This window comes from Equus asinus, chromosome 13, assembly GCF_041296235.1.
Source record: "Equus asinus isolate D_3611 breed Donkey chromosome 13, EquAss-T2T_v2, whole genome shotgun sequence".
Lineage (NCBI taxonomy): Eukaryota > Metazoa > Chordata > Mammalia > Perissodactyla > Equidae > Equus > Equus asinus.
Window position 1 is genome coordinate 32476859 of NC_091802.1, and position 20169 is coordinate 32497027.

Consider the following 20169-nt stretch of genomic DNA (forward strand, 5'->3'; position numbering starts at 1 on the left):
AATAAATGTTTGTTGTTTATAAGCTACCCAGTCTGTGGCACTTTGTTATAGCAGCCCAAATGGACTAAGACATTAAGTAATTTATACGAACTCTTACTCTGCAATTCTAATCTAGAAAGAAAATGCTATGAAAAATTTAAATATATGGGTAACAATTTGCATCATAATTTAGACATACGTAATGAACTTTTCTTTTCTATAAGTACAGTTTTTAGATTGTTGTTCTGTTTAACTTTTGGAGGCAATTTAAGGCAAGGGGATTTTTTTCTTGATATTTGAGTCAACGGACAATTTACAGCGTAATAAAAATCCTTTTTTTATGAGTAGCTTATACAATTAATTCTTTATTGTTTTAAAAAGTCAATAAACCATTGCATAGTAATTAAGAACCAATAATATTGAATTCACAACACTTGTGTTCCTTCTAACTTATATCTACATCATCTCTTCCAAAAACCAAAACACATTTCTTTTCTCAAGCTATGCTCCCTTCTATAATTTCTCTGAAAGGTGCATTTTATATACCTCACCGGTATTTCACTAAAAGGACAAGGCAACCTAATCTTGATTTATAGAAGAGTTTTCATTATTGGTTTCAACAGTTTGTTGATCATTACAGCTTTGTAGACACTGTTATGATAATGCATCTTCTAATATTTCAACTCTTTGTTGAATAAAAGTCATAATCCAACAGGGACCACTGCACAATACATTCATTTTGCTCTTTTATTCATGAAAGAAAAGAAGGCATAATGCATCCTTTTTAAAAGTCTATTAAATCACATTATGAACTCCTCATTGAGAGAGAGTAATTGAAAAAATAACAGGAAAAAGGAATTAAATGTGCATTTACCTGTATTAGACACATCTGTAGGGCTGTTGTCCGAAGAAGTAATTAGAGTCTCTTCTGTTTTCTTGTATCCAGTTTTTATCTATGAAAGAAAATAAAGAACACGAAATGTCTTTTTCTAAGTAGGTCAAAGACCAGACTAGAAGCTCACGGTAACATAAAAAGAATGGTTAAAGAAATTAAAGCAACAGTCCAAAAAATATAAAACCTCTAAAATTTTGGTATATTCATCTTCAAACAAAGCAATTCAGAATTTCAGGTAACAACTGCTTTCAGCTCTACCATGTCCAAGGACAACAAAACACAAGGCCATGCACCTTGTCTTTGAAAAAGTATTATAACCCCAAATGAACAAGTATAAGGGAGGGGCTGACAGAAAATCTTATACTCTGTACCTGATTAGCATGCACCTGAAAATGAAGTTACCTTTGACGAATTTTATTCCACTGACTGAACGCCTACTTGAGTTTCCTATTTTGTTTTATAGCTAACACAGATTTAAAGAGTATATGCTCCGTTTCATAACTTTGATTTGTTAGGGCGCTGTAGCAGTTAGTAATTGATCATTTCAATTTTGATGTAGAAACTCACCCTTTTGTGTGCCTCTACTAGGGTGAGCCACATTCTAGCACACACACGTGAGGGAACACGAGCCACCTACGCTGGATGGCTAGGATTAGCCTCACTGTGGAGGAAAGAAGCTAAAGAACAAAAAGGAAGACTGACTGTCTCAGTCAGGCAGAAAACAAATAATAGTGAACTCAATCACATTAAAGACAGTCTGAAAATAAACAGGACATTGCTAACACAGTTTTGAGTGACACCTAGGCATATCTTTGTGATGTCATTCCTGATCATGATTTTGTGGACAAAGGACACACTGACTTGAAAAATAATATTGATTGACAGCACAGCATAAAAATCTGAAACAGAAGAAAAAGAAAAACTCTTTCAAGGAAATACCAATTTGTTAACAAACTGTACAATCAAAATTATAATTCTATACATACATAACAAACAAAAACACATAGGGGATTTAGGGACTGCACATAAATAAACAGAGAAATTTAAGATTACCTGATTTATCTTAAAAGAAGGTAAAATGGCATCTGTAGTTTTGGGAGTGGATGAGGTCTTCGGAATTAGCATTTCAGGGGGAAAAGAAAGAGGACTAAATGTTGAGGCTTGAGGTCCATATTCTCCTGAAGCTTGTAAAAGGGATGTATACGACGGGTTTTCTGGATGACTGCCGTCAGATTTCTGTCTTATGAATGCTATCTCCCAAGCAGATTCTGACCTGGTATTAAAAAAAAATCACTTTATAGATAAAGTAGAATTGAATTCTCAGATAACGTTTCAAACATTAGCAAAAAATACTTCTTTTAGGGTCTAAAGTATTCAAGACATCTTAAATTACTATTTTTAAGGAGACATGCTAAATGACTCATTCTATCTTATGGATAGGAGAATTACCTCAACTTTGCTCTGGTAATTATGCTTTTTGCTTCTTCAAATGATACACCAATCATAGATTCCTTGTTTATTGAGACAAGTTGATCTCCTGGCTTCAAACGTCCATCCTAACAAAAACAATAATATTTGTAAAGAAACTAATGAGAGTATTTTTTAAAAAAACATAATTGATGCAATTAAAGCAAAGAAAAAGTTTAGCGAAGAATGTCTTAAAGAGTGATAAGAAAATCTTAGACAAAGAGGCTCAGTAGCACAAAGTTTTGATTAAAGCCTGGTTTAGTAACATATGTGAATGAAATGGAATGGTTTATGTATACCTTGAATAAACTTGCATGCTAAGGAATCCTACGAAACATAGCTTGGGATACCAAGAAAAGAAACCTGTCTTAAAAAGCTTGGTACTGAGACAGATATAGCTCTGACTTGTGATAAAATAGGTCAAATAATCCTAGGATATTTCAGAATACAAGACTCATTCACTTTAGTTTCGGAGCATCCTTGCATCTTTCATCCTACCAAACTGTTAAGATTTATTCTACAGTAAGAATTTCTAAAAATTCAGTAAGGATCTTAATTACACTGACCCCAGACCCATACTCCATCTCATGATCAAACATCTATACTGGACCTGCTATCCCTCCTAGTTGGTTGTGCATATAGCTTCAGTCATGTCCTGCTAATAATGACCACTTCCATTTCACTGCCTGGCATTGTCTTTGCTAAGTCCTGGCTCTGCCTATTAAGGAATAAGCTAACTGAATAGCCTAAGTGAATAAGATAGCATATCAGTTTCAAGATTCAATGTATTTGTTAGGCAAGCTTCATAGTCTTCATCTGTCTTTTCTCTTAATTCAAACTGGAAAAGAAAAACGAGCTCTCTTCATTTTCAGTTCCTAAGATACTTCTCTATTTAGCCTTCATAAAAAGACAGAAAGCATTATTTCCATACCTAGGGAAGAAGCTTACATGGTTAAAAAGCTAGATTTTCACCCTGATGGCATTTAAGTAAATTCCACAAATTCGACAATATATCTTTCCTCAAAGTCTTACCTACTAAGATACATCCCTAGGATAACTGATCTTTGACCCAAACTACATTATAAATAATAATGATGACTTATGGTTACTTTCCTGCTAAATAACAGCAGTTATTTTTGTTTTTTAAAAAGACAGTGCTATCCTCTTACACGGAATACTGAGTACATAGGAAAACAACTAAATAAATACAAAATATTTATCAAAAATCTTATGGGCACATGTTATCTCAAACATTGTCTAAAAGATATAATCTAAGTGCATAATGACCCTATGACCCTTCTGAATTATAAATATTATTAAAAAGTTAAACCAAAAAAGCAATTTGATTTCAAAATATATATAAAATTTGGAAACTAATTTGAATTTTCTAAGTATGTGATTAAATATAACTAGCCAAGTCAGAGACTATAACACAATTGCTATATTCACAAGTGATTTTTTTCCTTCCATTTGATAAATGTGTGGGGAGTAAAATACAATAGTAATGCTGGAAAAAATGAAGCAATTTGGAGCAATATGGATCCTACACGTTCAGTAAAATGAAAGAGCTGACTTTGTAAGATTTCCTAAACACAGTTCTGTATTGGCTGGGCCCAAATCTTATTACAGAGTTTGATTACATATGCATTTAAATCAACTATACCCAGACTATTCTTAGATACTTTTGTACATTAGCTTGCAATTTAATATGCTGAATTTTAGTTTGAGGACAGTCATTCACTCAAGGTTAAGGTGAAATGGTAACAAACGAGAAAAACAACCTTTTTGCCACAGGCAAAAAAATAAGGCTAATAAAAGTTAGGAAAGAATAAACAAAATTCTAGAGTGCTTATTTCTGGGAGGCAGGGTGTGGAAGGCGACTGGGGAAAGCACACAGTACTTATATTTTCTACTTCTTAAGTCAAGTGGATTCATAGGTGTTCTCTTTTTTTTCTTTTTTTTAGTGAGGAAGATTGGCCCTGAGCGAATATCCATGGCAATCCTCCTCTATCTTGCATGGGGGACACCACCACATGGCTTGATGAGCAGTGCATAGGTCTGTGCTCAGGACCTGAACCTGTGAACCTGGGGCTGCTGAACGGAACGTGCGAACTTAGCCCCTACATCACCAGGCTGGCCCCATAGGTGTTCATTTTATTATTATGTTTCAAAAGTTGGGTATATGTTTCAATATCCTTTTGTGTGTGTCAAATATTACATTATAAAAAACAAAAGAAATTCTCCATCCCCCCAAAATAAAAAGAAAGCTCACAACATTTGCCTCAACAGTGTGCCTACCTAGCTGAATTATATTTGGCTTCTATATCCCAAAACTGGTATTGAAAGTAAGGGTCAAATAGAGAATTTTTTATCTAATTTTAAAATTAATTAATTAATTATTTAAATGGTATTGTTAAATCCAGCACTAGACCATTTGGAATCTGCAAAAGAATTCATTAGAATCAGTTTGATAAGGTAGACCATAATGGAAACTTAATGACTATACTACTCCTGGCTTGTATCCCCAAATCTGACAATAACTTAGAAGAAAAAAAGGGAAAAATGAAGAAAGCCCTGCTTTATTGGAGCAAAGCATTTAAAGGACACTGACAAGGAAGGAAAGGTTCTTTCAGAATTGGGGTGGTGGTCAGTAAATATTAGGTCATTCTGTTTTCATCTAAATGTTCTTGGTATTAAAGCTCCTTCCTTTTATTCAACTTCCTTGCAAAGGGAGAATTCTACAATGAGGACTACAAGTCAGATGGCAACACATGCATCTTTCATCTGGGCAGGAGCCATCAGAGGCAGCGGACTGAGGTGGGAAGAGCAGGAGCTTTGGCAATCAGGCAGACCCGCATTAAAATTTGAGCTCTACAACTGGCTAGCTCCATCTTCATCAACAATGAGACAGAGAGAAGGAAGGGGATGGGGTAGGCACACAATCTCCTCCTTAAGGAACTGAGAATTAAATTCTAAATTGTTAGAGGAAGATCCTGTATCCTTGTACCTTGTAGAGACTACAGTTGGTTGTCAGGGTCATGGGGAAAGAGGCGACAGAGAAGAGCGGTAGGCAATAGGGTTTATGCTGACCTGCTGCCTCCCACATTCTCCCCTCAGCCTGGACAGCACTGCAGCACAGAGCACAAAGCTCTCAGGACGGCCACTGAACACATCTCCTATTAAAATACACTGACGCAATGAAGCAGCATTTTCCAGCAAGACAAGAGTCAGAGAAGAGACGAAGAATAATGCCTTCTGGTGTTTATATATATTTTTCCTTCTAGAAAGTATTCACAGCAGTTTTTTTTTCTTTGCCTCCTAGAATAAGATCTTAGCTGATCATGTGAATTTCTGAACCTGTTTAAAAGTCAGAAACTGCAAACTAAAACAAAGCTATTTCTGTAAAAGTCTAGCATCCAAAACCAGTGAATTCTGTCCCAGCTGGATTAATGTATATGTGAAGATACTAACTTCGGGGATATGCCGAGGCCTCTTCCACAAGGTCTAGATTCTGACTCAGCAGTTGCTGAGCAACTGTATACAATTTGGCAGGCAACGTGCCAAGCACTCTCACTTGCCCAACTTCAGAGTCTGAATTCATTCACATTGACATTTATAAAGATGTTGAAATAATAATGTATTCCTGACCACTCAAACACATCTGTAAACACCACCAGCACTGTTCTTTTCAGATTATGGATTACTATTATCTAGATTTCCAAATAACAGGCTCCCATATTATCAGAAACCATCTATACAGCCTGACTGAGTTGACTGACTCATCATTCCTATCTACTAAGGATGCTCCCGCAAGCCTTACAGATTCCTTTCGTATACTTTCCAAACTTTCAACCGGAGGCATCCTTCTTTTAATACCAGTTATTAATGTGAGTTTAGGCAAGTTGCTTAACCTCCATGAGACTCCCATTTCTCAGTTAAAGTGGGGATAAACACCAATCACACAAGCTTGCTATAATAATTAAATATCATATATAAAATCCTTGCACATCGTAGGTGTTAAGTACTGGTGAGTTGATTCAGAATGCCTTATCTGTTATGGGCAATTTTCACACTGATAGCAAATCTAATCCTGTTACTCCTCAAATTAAGAACCTTTGATGGCTGCCCACCGGGAGAAAAGTTGAAACGCCTTAACTTCCCAAACCTGGCACAACGAAGGAGCTGCAAGCTACTTTGCTAGCCTCATCTTCCACCTTCCCTCTTCAGCATATAAATTCTTCATTCCATTCTCAGAAAATGTTCTTCAAGCCTTAATGCTTTTACACATACTAATTCCTGTCTAGAATGCCACCGCCCACCTTGCCACTTCTTTCTCTGATGAACTCTCACTTAAACTTCACAGCCAAAATCAAACATCATCTCTGCTGTAAGTTTTCCCCAGCTCCCTAGATTTGCTTAATTGTTCCTTTCTCTTTGCTCCAAAAGCACGTTTACTTACTTATATTATTGCACTTACTTTGTACTGTTCTTCTTCTGCTTCTTCTTCTTTATTTTTGTGAAGAAGATTGGCCCTGAGCTAACATCTGTTGCCAATCATCCTCTTTTTTGCTTGAGGAAGATTGTTGCTGAGCTAACATCTCTGCCAATCTTCCTCTATTTTATATGTGGGACACTGCCACAGCATGGCTTGATGAGTGGTGTATAGGTCCACACCTGGGATCTGAACCTGCAAACCCTGGCCCGCCAAAGTGGAGCACACTAACGTAACCACCATGCCACCAGGTTGGCTTCCTGTTCTTATTTTTTACACATCTTTTTTCTCCCATTAGAGCATATTAACTCAGCAACTCTCAAACTAGCAGCACTGATTCTTTCAGTTGGCCAGAACCATGTCCTTTCATGGTTGTTTCCCCCAGCATAGTATCTTTTATGTAATAAGTCCACAATGAATTCATAAGGCCCAGGAAACAGTCTGAGGAAATTAAGGTGGCTCTCACAGAAACAGTAATGCAAAGGAGGAAAGAGAGTGACATTGCAAAGTAAACCCTCTTAGCTGCTACTCCTTTAGCTCCTACCAATGGGACTGGTTTCTTTACCCTTTCCCATCCAGACATCTTGGGCCCATTTATCCAAAACTCCTTGGTCCCAGTTCCAGTGACATGTTCAGCATATCCTAAAAACGTACTTCCTCTGAAAGTTAAATATGCACTACTTCAATCCTTCGTGAACTAACCACTAGTACCTATATCTGTGTGATCTTTGTCTTCACCTTTTTTGACCAAAAAAAGTCCTGAATTTATCAAATCTAAGATGACATTGATTATAACGTACAGCATTACTTTATGAATCACAAAAAGAAAAAATGCTGCCAATTATATTATGACATTTATTGTAAGATCCGTCTCAATTTCAGAGATGCTAGAAAGGGAGAGAAAAAAAATGTATCAGGGTTGAAGACAAGTATTTGACCACTGCCTGCTTTCTTTATGTTATTAGCAGAAAAAGAAAGAAACAAAAACATTTGAAATATTCAAAGGGTTGTCCAGAATCCAACACAAAGGGCCAGGGAGGAAAGGTACCTTGGTGTGGAGCCCAGATGGTGGCAGTGGAATTGTAAACAGGCAGATCAGTAATTCTCAGAAACATGACAGAATAACTAAGGGATCATTCATTTATTCATTCATAAATATTGAGGAATTAATATGTGTCAGTTACTACACTGGGGACTAAGGCTATTCCTGTGAATAAAATCAGACAGAATCCTTGCACTTAGGAAACACACTGTCTGGTGGTTCAGGCAGACTTAATAAAATAATCACACACATTAGTGTATGATTACAAACTGAGACAGGTGATATGAAAGAAAGGAACAGGATCTAGGAGCATACATAGGAAAAAAAACCTGGCCTAGATTGGGGGGAGGGACAGAGGGCAGCAACACACTCCTCAGGAAGTAAACTTTGAATTGATATCTAGAAGTAAAGGGAAAGTCAGGGGCGGGGGGCAAGGGGAGCTGCTTTCAGTCAGAGGAAACAGCATATGAGATGAGAAACAACTTGGCCCCTTCCAGAAACTGAAAGAATGCTACTCAGGAAACACAGAGATGGAGAACCAGAGAAGTCGAGAGCAGAAGTCACATTATACGGAGACTGGCAGGCAACTACGTATTAGTAAGGTAGGCTGGGAGGGAAATGGACATGGTGCATAAGAGCAGACAAAGCTACTGTGAGGTCTGATAAAAAGTGATGGTGGTTTAAGGTACAGTGATGGCAAGAGAGCTCAAGAAGACTGATGGGTTCAAGAGATATTTAGAGAGTAAAAAATCAAGAGATGTGTGAATGAACTGAATGTGTATGCTAAGGGAGAGGCAGTAGTTAGGATGCTTTTAGGTTTTCTGACTGCGCAGCTAGAAGGTGTCATTCACTGAGAGTGGGAACACTGGAAGAGGCCCTGTCTGGGAAGAGATGGGCAGATGAAGATACGGTGTGACTGTCATGAGTCCTGCCACAGATATGCTGAGTTTGAGATGCCTTTAAGAGATCCAAGTGGAAATGTTGATGAGGCAAGTGGTTATGTGGGTAGGAAGCTCAAAGGAGTATCTAGGCCAGAAAAAGGTCTAAGATTGAACACTGACGACTCCAGACTGATATGTGACTGACTCGTGGGGTGAAAAGTATCTTGGAGTTCTCGTAACTCCTTAATTCAGTCCCCACCTACAGGCTGCCTTTAACTCTTAGAGATGGGAGAATCTTCTTTCCTACTTGAACTGGAAAAATGTGTTCAAGATGTTCCAAGTTTGAACTCTGAACGTTTTTCAAAGAAACATGATATTTTGGTTACTGAACCAGTATTGTATTTCATATCTGCCAGGTGGAAAACACATTTGTGTGTGTGTGTGTCTGAGGGAGGGGCACTAACTATGGTTAATTAAGGAAGAGCCCTTCTAAGTTCCAATAACCCCGTAACATATGAAGTTTGGGAATATAAATGGAATATAATCCATATATAAGCTTGAGATTGCCTATACTGTTACTTCTGAAACAATATAGTATTAAAATTAGAGCAAGTGAAAGCACTCATATGCATTTTAAAAATATTAACAGTTGCTCAGTTCTACAACTTAACAAGGATAACCTTATGAGCCTGTGTTTCCTATTCTATGAATACATCTACTTTGTAGAAATTTTATGCAGATTGGGAATTTATTAACATTCTAACAGTATTTAGAACACCGTAAATGTTATTACTATTAATTAAAACATTTTAAAATAAAATTGTACCCATTTTGTATTTGCAGGGTAAATATGCATATAACTCTCTACCTTGAGGAAGTATACAAAAATAAATGTAAGCACTGCAAACTTCTTTATTCTTCTCCGTCTACATTTCTCTGTTTTGGATGTCAAAGAACATTAATAACTCTGTGCTGCTCTCTAGTGGTAAACACAGAATACAGTCCATTACAGGGTTTTGTTTTTTAATACCCTTTCAAACAATGAAATTCTAAGAAAACCAACAAGAAAAACTATATATTACAGGTATAACTTCTCAGTCTGCTATCACTGACAGCAGATGAAGAGCCACTCAGCACCACTGCTGTCAATTTATCACTCTGACTACAAATATTTCCCACAGGAATACAAAGCAGAAATTGATGCTTGCCTTAAAAGCAAATTCTCATCACTTACTAGGTACCGTGATCTATTATTGCATTACATCAAGTGTAGTCTAAGAAATATCTTAGCTATGCTGAACACACACACACATATACACATCTCAGCTTAAAACTACAGCAGTACTATAAACATGTCAATTCTTACAAGAAAAGCTTCATCTTTTTGTTTGCTTGAATTTGTTTAAATTTAGCATTTAAATATGCTATTTGGTTAATAATTTAAATTCAACAGCCCAAAATTTGTATCATTATAATATCCTAAACTCTTTATATAAGACTTACAACTCAGTAAGTGTATTTGGAAGATATATCATTATCTCAACAAACCTGAAACAATTAAAACCATTTCTAGTATTTTGGAAGTTATTAGTGAAACTGATTTTGTTTTTTTACTAACAAGGAAAAAAAAATTCAGTTGAATAGATAAAATGATTGCTAAAGAAGTGTTAGGGGTGGGGATGGGGATAAGGGCAGGGCTATTTATTCAACCAAAACAACGAAAACAATAAGAAAAACAACAATATGAACAAACTTAATGATAGGAGAAACCCTTCTTATGCTATATAGCTTGATAGTAACATAGAATATTTTATTAAATTCTTTATGTCTTATATATATCTCTAAAAAACACTGGAGGCCATTTTCAAAAAAAGACACATATAATCACTTCATATATATATATATATATATATATATATATAATCATTTCAGTAAAATAGCAAATGAACTCCAAGAGAAATGAGAATGCAAATACGGTAACCAGTGTGTTAGCAATGTTGCTGCTATTGCTTCAAGTTTGGGTCTGAGCTGCCTAGAAACCAGAGCAAAAAGGAACTCAGGATTTACATATTTCTTACATTGAAAAGAAGAGTAAGATTTTCTAATTTCCTAAAAAAGGATATTTTCTGATCTAAATTCAAAATTGAAGTTCTCATGTGGGCAACTAATTAGTGATATAATTAACAAACTCAACCAGAACTACTGTAAATTCAGAAATGAATGGATTTTAGTTGCTGAGTGTTTTTGCCTGTTCTGTTTTGCATTTAGGAGAGGCTAAATGAATGCAGTTCAAGTTTAAGTGACCTAACTTAATGCAAACTCAAGAGCAGTACATAGATAACATCTTCAAATATAATTTCTCTCAACCAGACAAAGGATAACAGTTGAACAGCATATAATTAAACATATATAACAGAGCCGAAATCTATCATTTTCATATTTGTTTCATGTTCATTTAAGTTAAAGCTCCTTGAGGGTAAACGTCTATCTTCCAGTTTCTTTGTATATTCCACTGAGAAATGGTCACTGTGCACATTCAGTCAATACTACAAATTTACTGATGAAGTAGAAAAACAAGCCTTATCATGAGGGCTTTTGTTTTTTGATGAAGGCTTACTTTTATTTTCATTTTTACCTTATAACAGTCTCCTCCAGGAATGATTTCCTGAATATATACCAAGGGACCTTCATTCCGGTTAATTCCTCCTAGGATCTTCAGACCAAGGCCCGTTTCCTTGGTAACCATAATCATCTGAAGGGCAGGATCCCTAAGACAAAGTACATGAGCACCCACAGGTTAGCCTAGAGATCTGGACCTACTTCTTCTTTAAACTACTAGTTAAGTCAAATTCTTAGGTGTAGATAACTCAAAATCCTCAGCACACACCACCAACTGCATTTAGAAAAGCATTGTGATACAACAGCAATCAAATGGATTTCCTTACCTACATTTTTAATTTTCTCTACAAAACAACCAAACCGTAAAAGAAATAATAGCAATAATGCTTACTTCTTTGGAGAACCAAGGAAAATACTTTAAATATACTATTGAGATAAATTTAAAGATTTAGTACAGGTGACTGAAAAGATTTACTTTTAGTTGATTTTTAGACTACACTGAAGAATTCTTACACTGAATATTTTAATGCGTTAGGTAACGACTTTAAAAGACATGTTTTTGGTCATTTAAAGCAAAATAAATATGATCTCCATTTGAATCTCAAAAATAAAGTTTATCCTTTTAATTGAGAAAGAGTATTTGCCTGGTACGAAGCACTTGCTCCAGCTGTAATTTCTGCCAGACATAAGAGCAACGCCATTAGAAAAGAAGGAACTGTCAAAAGAATTCTGCAAAAGGTAAACCCCAAGGGACCTTTCTGGACACTGTGGTCAGAGCAGAGACTTCTACTGGTCAAAGTTTGAAATATGGCTTAGGGCTGCCTGCTTACTTATTATGTGCTGGGTACTGTGCTAAGTGATATGCATCCATTATGCCATTCAGTTTAGTACTTACAAAATCCCTAAGATTCTTATCCTCATTTTTCTAAAAGAACCAAAATCTAGGAAGGTTAACTTGGTGGCCTAAGGTTACAAAGCTGGAGAACAGTAATGTGAGCCCAGTCTAGCTCACTCCAGAGGTAAAATATGGTATGAGATCTGCTTCCTTGGTGTAGTAAAGCCACTGTGGAATACAGGAGTTCCAGCTATCTTCAAACATAGGAAAAAACTGAAGCTACTATTAAAAAAAGTTACTTCATATCTTACAGAAGCTTATAGCTTCTTACTTTCTGCCATAGAAATCCTAACTATATCTTTAAGAAAACTTGTATTCAAAAGTTAGATTATAAAAAAAAGAATGAAAGAAAAATTTTTAAAATCTTACAAAACTCATGTTTTTGAATATTTTGCTCTCTACATAGCACATTATTTATGGCTGCATTACATTGAATTCAGCTCTAATGTTGGAAGGCCTGGCTGGGTAACAGGGCAATAGTCAATTAGCTAGACAAAAAGGCAGAAAGGACTGGATCCAAAATGTTCTACTGTCATGGATTTCAGAACCTCGACCCATCTTGATGGGATATTAGGTTCAAGGGCATAAAGGAGTGAAGCCTACAAATGAGAAAGATGAAGGAGAGAAGGAACTAAAGCACCTTAGTAGGTACTCCAGTAACCTCTTAAACATGCTAAATTTTCTTTCAATAAAGACACACATGATCTCCAGCATATATTATTGTTTCAGTAAAGGATCCCTCTACGAAAGTATCTATTGTTAACACAGCAACGTATTTACTGGCTAGGACATTACTTTAAAATTGCCCTATTGCTAAGAATTTATATTATTTATTTTTTTGCTATTAAAAATAGTTCTGCTCAACTTCAATCACGATGAGAGAACGACAAGTTAAAACTAGGCAGAGATACAGCTATTCATCTAGCAGATCAACGTAAATTTAAAACTTCAGCAATATACTCTGATGACAAGGCTGTAGGAAAAGAGGTACTCTAGTACTTTGTTGGTAGGAATGTGAAATGGCCTAACTCCTAAAGAGGGAATTTGGTAATGTCTAAATATACCCTCTGATCCAGCAATCTAATTTCTAGGAATCTATTCCAAAGATACTCTGGCAAAAAATACAAAATGACTTATATACTAGGTTATTCATTTTGGCAAAATTTGTAATCCTCCTAAACTGCAAACAATTCAAATGTCTATCAATAAGGTACTGGCTGAATAAACTATGGTACATCCACATGGTAGAATACTATACACTTATAACAAGGTACAAGGAGGATCTTTATAAACTATGATACGAAGTGATCACCAAGATATAATTTTAAGTTAAAAAAAAGTAAGGTGAAAACAGCACACATAACATGACACCTTGTAGTTAAGAATATGCTGGCAAGTGGAGCCTGAGAGCTGGAGCCTGGGTATTTTGAGACGTCTTGCTACAGTCATGTGATTCTTTCCCATGGGCTTGATTTTGCCCCTAAGTAGTTCAACGAAACTCTGCGCTGTCCCAGAAAGTAAAGCTGTTCAGCACCAAGGCATGGGGCCCTGTGCACGGAGCTCTTTGCACACCACACAGCTGGGCATGGCTTGTGCCCTGGAGACTGGAGCTTTCCAGGGCTCCCAGGAGGAGGCATCAGAGAAAGACATCCTAACCGGCCTGACACCCCTTTTCCAGGGAAGATCTGCGAACCTGAACCAAAGGGCTGCTGTACACTTGTTCACTGTATAAGCAAGAGTAGAAGAGTGTCTAACGTACAGTGGAACTTTGTACAGAATAATAGCTTTGAGAAAAAAAATACGTATAATTATCATGTGTATATGTATACATATATACATACACACACGTAAGCTTATTTATACGTATATGAATTTGCTTATTCAAAAAGAAGCACTGAAAAAGAACCAAGGATAAACACAGTTATCTATAGGAGGAATGAGGGCACAGAGTGAAGGACAAGAATGAAAGTAAGACTTCTCTAAATATACCTTGTTATATGTATGTTACATGTTTGCAAAATGGCCACCAATTCTTTCCATTCCTATCTGCATGCCCCTTGGAATGTGACTTTACTGTTCCTTCCATTAAAAAGTAAAGTCTCTATCTCTACCCTTGAATTTGGACAGGACTATGTGAATTGCTTCAGTCAAGGGTACACCAGCAAATGTCGGGGAAATAGACATTTGAAAAACACTTGTGCTTGTTGCTGGGAACCATTCCGCCACCATGTGAAAAAGCTTGAGCCAGCCTCCTGGAGGATGAGAGACCAGGTCTAAAAGAGAGAGCTCAGCCATCCAGCCTTACCAGATAAGGCCCCAGGACATGCGAATGAGGCCCTCCCACATCATCTAGTGCAAACCAGAAGAACTCCCCAGCCAACCCACAGAATTATGAGAAAGAATAAACGCTTGTTGATTAAGGCACTTTACGGTGGTTTGTTACTCAGCGAAAGTTAATCTCATGTTGTTATTTTTATACTACTGGAATTATAAAATATTTTAGATATTCAACAAATCAGAACAAATGTTTAAAAAGCAATCTATAAATAATTCTAAAAGAGAATGCAGAATTTGTCCTATAATTGACTTATACTGAAAGGTAATTATTGATTGACTTTCTTATTACTGCTATCTTAGGCCACAGGTAATTAGCTGTATGAAACTTTCCACCATACTTACATTAATATGTACATATTTCATACCAGGATACATCAGAACATACTAAATTTAATTTAACAATTACTTTTCAAGTAGACCAGATGACACTCCAGCAGACGCATTCTTATTCATGGTTTCACCACAGCAGCCTTGGACTTAACAGCTGTACAACTGAAGATCGGGATGAAAAGTCTATAAATTCTTTTCCTAAGATGGGAGAAGTAGAAAATCAATTGTCATGTCTTAGGACAGTCAAATTTGATTTCAACTTTGCATAAAAACATTACATACACCTGGCACATAGACAATATGTGCATGTGTACAGATGGTAGATGTATTTTATTTATTTTGGGCTATGGTATTTTAGTCATTACTGATGACATCCGAGAAATGTAAAGATAGTTCTGTAGGTAGATAGATATAGGACTATATATCATTATCAATATCTATATCGATATCAAATCTACATTTTCTGGCAGAAGTGAAGGATATAATCAAGCTTTAGGTAACTATTACAGCTTCCACCATTAGTAAACTTAAAAACTTCAAATTAATAAAAGACTGAGAGAAATGTCTCTTGTGAGCTCAATGCTAGGAGGTTTATAGTCAGAACGCCTGCAACATAATTACACAACACACTGTTGAAGAAAGCAGAAATTCCTGTTGTCTCACCAACTATCTTGAGGGACTTCCTGAAGATCCTATATTACTCTGACTCATATTACTCCATGAGCTTCTTAAATACTTTCCTACAGAAAGAAAAAAATATTATTTTAATATCTCATATAGCTCCACTGTGAAAATTACAGAGAACAGTGCAGTTTCATTTTAATTAAAAAATTTGTATTTGAACAGAGATTTACCACCTCTGCACAAGAAATATGAATGAAGTACAGAAACTTCAAGCTGAAAAAGACATTAGGATCATTTAGCACAACTCTTTTATTAAAGAAATGAGTAGACATTCAGAGAGATTCTGTACTTTCCCCATACAAATGAGAAATAGTCAATGGTTGTTTTTCCAGCTAGAACTCAGGTTTCAGAGCCTAGGGCACAGACCTTGACATCAGATAGACCTGGGTTCCAATTTGAGCTCCTAGCCTTCTCCAAGCCTGTTTCTTCACAGGTACAGTAGGTAGTAGTGATGGGTTCACAAGTGGATACATATGTCAAAACTTACCAAGTTGCTTCACTTTAAATATGTGCTGTTTGTTATAAATCAATTATACCTTAATAAAATTCAATTTTTTAAAAATCTGATTTTCAGTTAAAAACGGCAACTTAACCTTGGCATGTATCTTTCCCTCCACAGAACCCACTAAAATGAGAGTAAAGGGTTACAAACCATATAAACTCATAATGTTAATGAATATATGGAGGAAGAGACATTAGATGATTTTCAACAAATTGCTAGAAGAAAAAAATAGATGGTAGGATAATTGATAAAGGAGGACTGAATAAGCTGAAAGCTACAGAAAGCCGTCTTAAACACTTTCAAGTTTGAGCACACATACAGAACATGGGAATATTTGTACGGTGTACTGAGGTAAGCAGAGGCGGCATGCTATACCTCTGAGAAGCTGAGGGGAAATCAACAACACAGCACACCAGTAACTGATCCACCGCAAAATTCTGGCCTAGGAAATAGCTGGAGGGAGCTGCAGAAGGAAGCTGTCATCCTACAAAAACAGAAACCAGCAGCAAGCGTTTATTTGGGATCAAAGAATGGCAATTCAGAGAGCACAGATTCAGGTAGAAACCCAAACAGTGTCCTGATTACAGGAGAGGGGCTCAAGTCTTTTACAGGGAAAAGGGAGGAAGATGAGGTGAGTCATAGTAAAGAAGAGTTCATTGGTGCTAGAGGAGGTGAGGCTAGGTTGCTACTTCATAGATTGGCTTGAGATTCAGTCATCAGGCAAAAGACTAGACTTGTACTTCATTGATTGGTTAGTGATTTGTTCAGCAAAGTCCAACTTCATCAGTTCTTACAAACAGGATATTCTCATCCTTACTGACTTCACAGTGGATGTTGGTGGTTTAGTCCAGTTTGGAAGATAAAGAAAAGAAGATGTACAGGCAATGGCTTACTCACGTCATCTTCCATGAACCGAACTTGCAGAATCCCAGAGAGGTGAAGGACTCAGAAACCCAAAATTCCAGAGGGAGCAAAACTCAGACAGAGAACTAAAATCAAGGGGATTACCCCATCTCTTCTCCAACCATTCTATGTAGAAGACATCATAGTTTCTTCTGTAAATAAATTAAATGGATCCTGAAGAAAGAACCAACTACCTTCTAGGAGCCTAACACAGAGTTGAATCACTAGCCTGAGTGTTAAAAACCTACTTCAACTTTCAGAATAGCACCTGTTGCGGCAAGTGTTGGGAACAATGGGGGCATCCAGATCAAAAGCAGCTGAGAAATGAAGCAACCAAGCAACATCACTGTCAGCAGGCAGAGTCTCATGGTCAGGAAGCAAGAAGGTTACTCAGTACCCCAAGGGGAAAAGAGCAAGGACTTGAGGGAAGAGCTAAAAATCCTAGGGCTTTGACTGAGTAATGACTCAGAATCAAGAGCCGCTGCAGTCCACAAGACTGATGGAGCTACGGAAGAGTTCAATTCTAAAACCAAGTTTTCTTAAGTTCATTACAGATTGCTTTAATAATACATGCATGGGGCAGATTCTCAAACCTCGAGGGAGGAAGTTTTGATATAATAACAGCAACTACCATTTATTGGCACCATGTGTCACAAACCGTGCTAAGTATTTCAAACATATTTATCTTATTTAATATCATAGAAAATGCATTAGACACAAGTAAAAAAAACAAACCTGAGTTCAAATGGCAATACCGCTATATGCTAGCCATACAGCCTTAGAAACAATATCTAACCCCTTGGCGGCATCTCACGCTAAGGCAGGAATAGTAAACAAGGCGTCCCCAGGTTTTGGAACATACCCAAGTCTAATGGATGTGTCATTGTTACGTCATACTTAACAAGACATTTAAAATATTTCTATGTTAAAGCATTAGAAAGAAATTTAAGTGTTTAAATTATTTCATTCACCTAACATGCCTGACAGTGTCCTGAGCACTGGAAGTGAGATTAAAAAGCAGAGTTGTCCCCAGAGACAGTCAGTAAACAGACATCAGGAGGGTGCTAAGTGCTCTGCAGTGGGATGCACAGGGTGCTGGGCGAGCAGGGAGGAAGGCCACCTGACCCAGAATGGAGGAGTCATTACTAAACACCAACATGGCCACACACCATACTAAAGGATTTTATCCTCACAGGAACCCCAAGAGGCAGGTAATATTAACCCATTTTACAAAAAAGAAAACCAATCAATGGAGAAGCTATATCACTTGTCCATGGCCACAAGGCTAAGCAGTTGTAAAGTGGATTGTGAATCCAGTTCTGCCTGGCTTCAAACGCCAGCTTTTTCACTACAGTATGCTGGGAAATTAATTTATGTGGAAAAATGCCATTCTCCAAAAAAGTAGGATGAGTGTTAATAGTGCTAATATGCTGTCTCTCTTCTATGAAGATGATACTATTGATTACACTTTTTTACAATAACAGAAATGGGTTTAATCTTACCCATCCAAACAGCAGGCTTTCTTTTTTAAATGAACATGGTGTCCATTGTCATACCCTTAAATAGCATTAAATGCCTTTCCTTTGCCTCTCCTTTGCCTGTTTCCTACTCCTTCCTTTACACAAGCGAGCAAGGCCCTCAATCAATAGGGGTTCGAGTAACGTTACACAAACACTGCACCCCCCCCACCAACTTCACATTATTAATGAATGACACAGAAAGAAAACATTCTATTCTTTTACCAAAAATAGGCCCATTCAAGGAAAATATATTGCTTTTCTAGTTTGTTGATTCATAAGTGGGAAAAGGTTAGGTCAGCAAAAAATAGAGAAAGTGGAACACTGGGGAAAAAATTTTGTTTTATAAGATGAATCTATTCCAGAAAATTTAATCAGAGCCTTACTTTGATATATGAATTGCTTTACTTACCATCTCATTAAAAGTTTTCATTGCATATAATTAGAAATCATCAGATAAAAAAATCTGTCCATCATGCATATGATGTTTGAATAACGGACTTAATAATTTATATTCTCAGAGACATGACATTCAATACTTCAGAAAATTAGTCCTTTCTACTAGACCAAAAATAGAGAAAATAAAGGATAAAAACATCTGTGAGAAATGATGGTAAAAATTAACTTGATGAAGTTACCATAATACAAAATATTGTCTTTTAATTTTTAAAAATAACTAGTACATTCCAATGTGGATAAAACAGATGTATATATCCATCCTGTCCACCTTCACACCATTTCCACACACTTAGGTACCTAATGTTTTAGTTTCTTGTGAATCCTTTTAGTTCCTTCATACATACATAAACAAATATGAATAAATACTCTGATTCTTTGACTTTTGTTTTGATACAGAAAGAGCTACAATCAGGCACAAAGCATCCAGCTGTTCAGGTTGTGCACTATACAATCCCTGAGGGTATGGGTCATATTACTCTGAGGTGAACAGGTCCTCACTGCTCTTTTGTTAACCAAGTTTCCCTGGCTATTTTCGGTTGTTCATTTCTACACATTAACTTAAAAATCTCCTTATCTTGTTATAAAACAAAACAAAATAATGCTAATTATCAGGGAATCATGTTAAATTTACAAATTAATTGAGGAAGTATTGGTATCCATCTTTATGATGTTGCCTCTTCCCATCCATGGGAATGTCTTTCCATTTGTTCAAGTCTTATTTCATGACCTTCTGTGATGGTGTTTTTGGTTTGTTTTTGTTTTTTTTTCTGCTTTATCTCCCCAAGTCCCCCTGGTACATAGTTGTATATCTTAGTTGCACATCCTAGTTGTGTCGTATCTGTGGTGTCTTAAAGTTGTCCTCATACGGGTCTTGCACATTTCTTATCTAGTTAATTCCTAGGTATTTTTATCTTTTTTTGTTGTTAACTTAATGCCTTTTAAAACATCTTACTATTTTGTAAACAACAAAAACCGTTTTGGGAAGCCTTAAGAGTAGTATCTTCTAGAAAATAATTTCCCTCCCACCCTAAATTCTACCATATGATTGAATGTCTTTACTTTAAAACTTTACTAAATAAACCAGTTGAAGGAAAAACTGGCACAATTCATATATTAGATTTTAGTTGAAAATTGTCTAACTGCAGTATGCTTATATCCAAGTACATC

General features: G+C 36.4%; 1 protein-coding gene across 13 annotated transcripts in view; it reads right to left on the bottom strand.

Moving 5' to 3' along the window:
- STXBP4 (syntaxin binding protein 4) overlaps nucleotides 1-20169 on the bottom strand; it is a 160050-nt gene that overhangs the window by 132601 nt on the left and 7280 nt on the right. For 11 of the 13 annotated variants that reach the window (XM_070482975.1, XM_044746110.2, XM_070482973.1 and 8 more), the window contains exons 2-7: nucleotides 15601-15677; nucleotides 15014-15135; nucleotides 11392-11524; nucleotides 2324-2430; nucleotides 1928-2147; nucleotides 854-932 (exon numbers count right to left, since the gene is read on the bottom strand). In XM_070482975.1, coding sequence (XP_070339076.1) covers nucleotides 854-932; nucleotides 1928-2147; nucleotides 2324-2430; nucleotides 11392-11524; nucleotides 15014-15060 — 586 coding nt within the window. In that variant the 5' untranslated portion in view covers nucleotides 15061-15135; nucleotides 15601-15677. Of the gene's footprint in view, nucleotides 1-853; nucleotides 933-1927; nucleotides 2148-2323; nucleotides 2431-11391; nucleotides 11525-14949; nucleotides 15136-15600; nucleotides 15678-20169 lie in introns of all 13 variants that reach the window. The other 2 variants (XM_044746108.2, XM_070482978.1) reach the window with 1 other exon arrangement.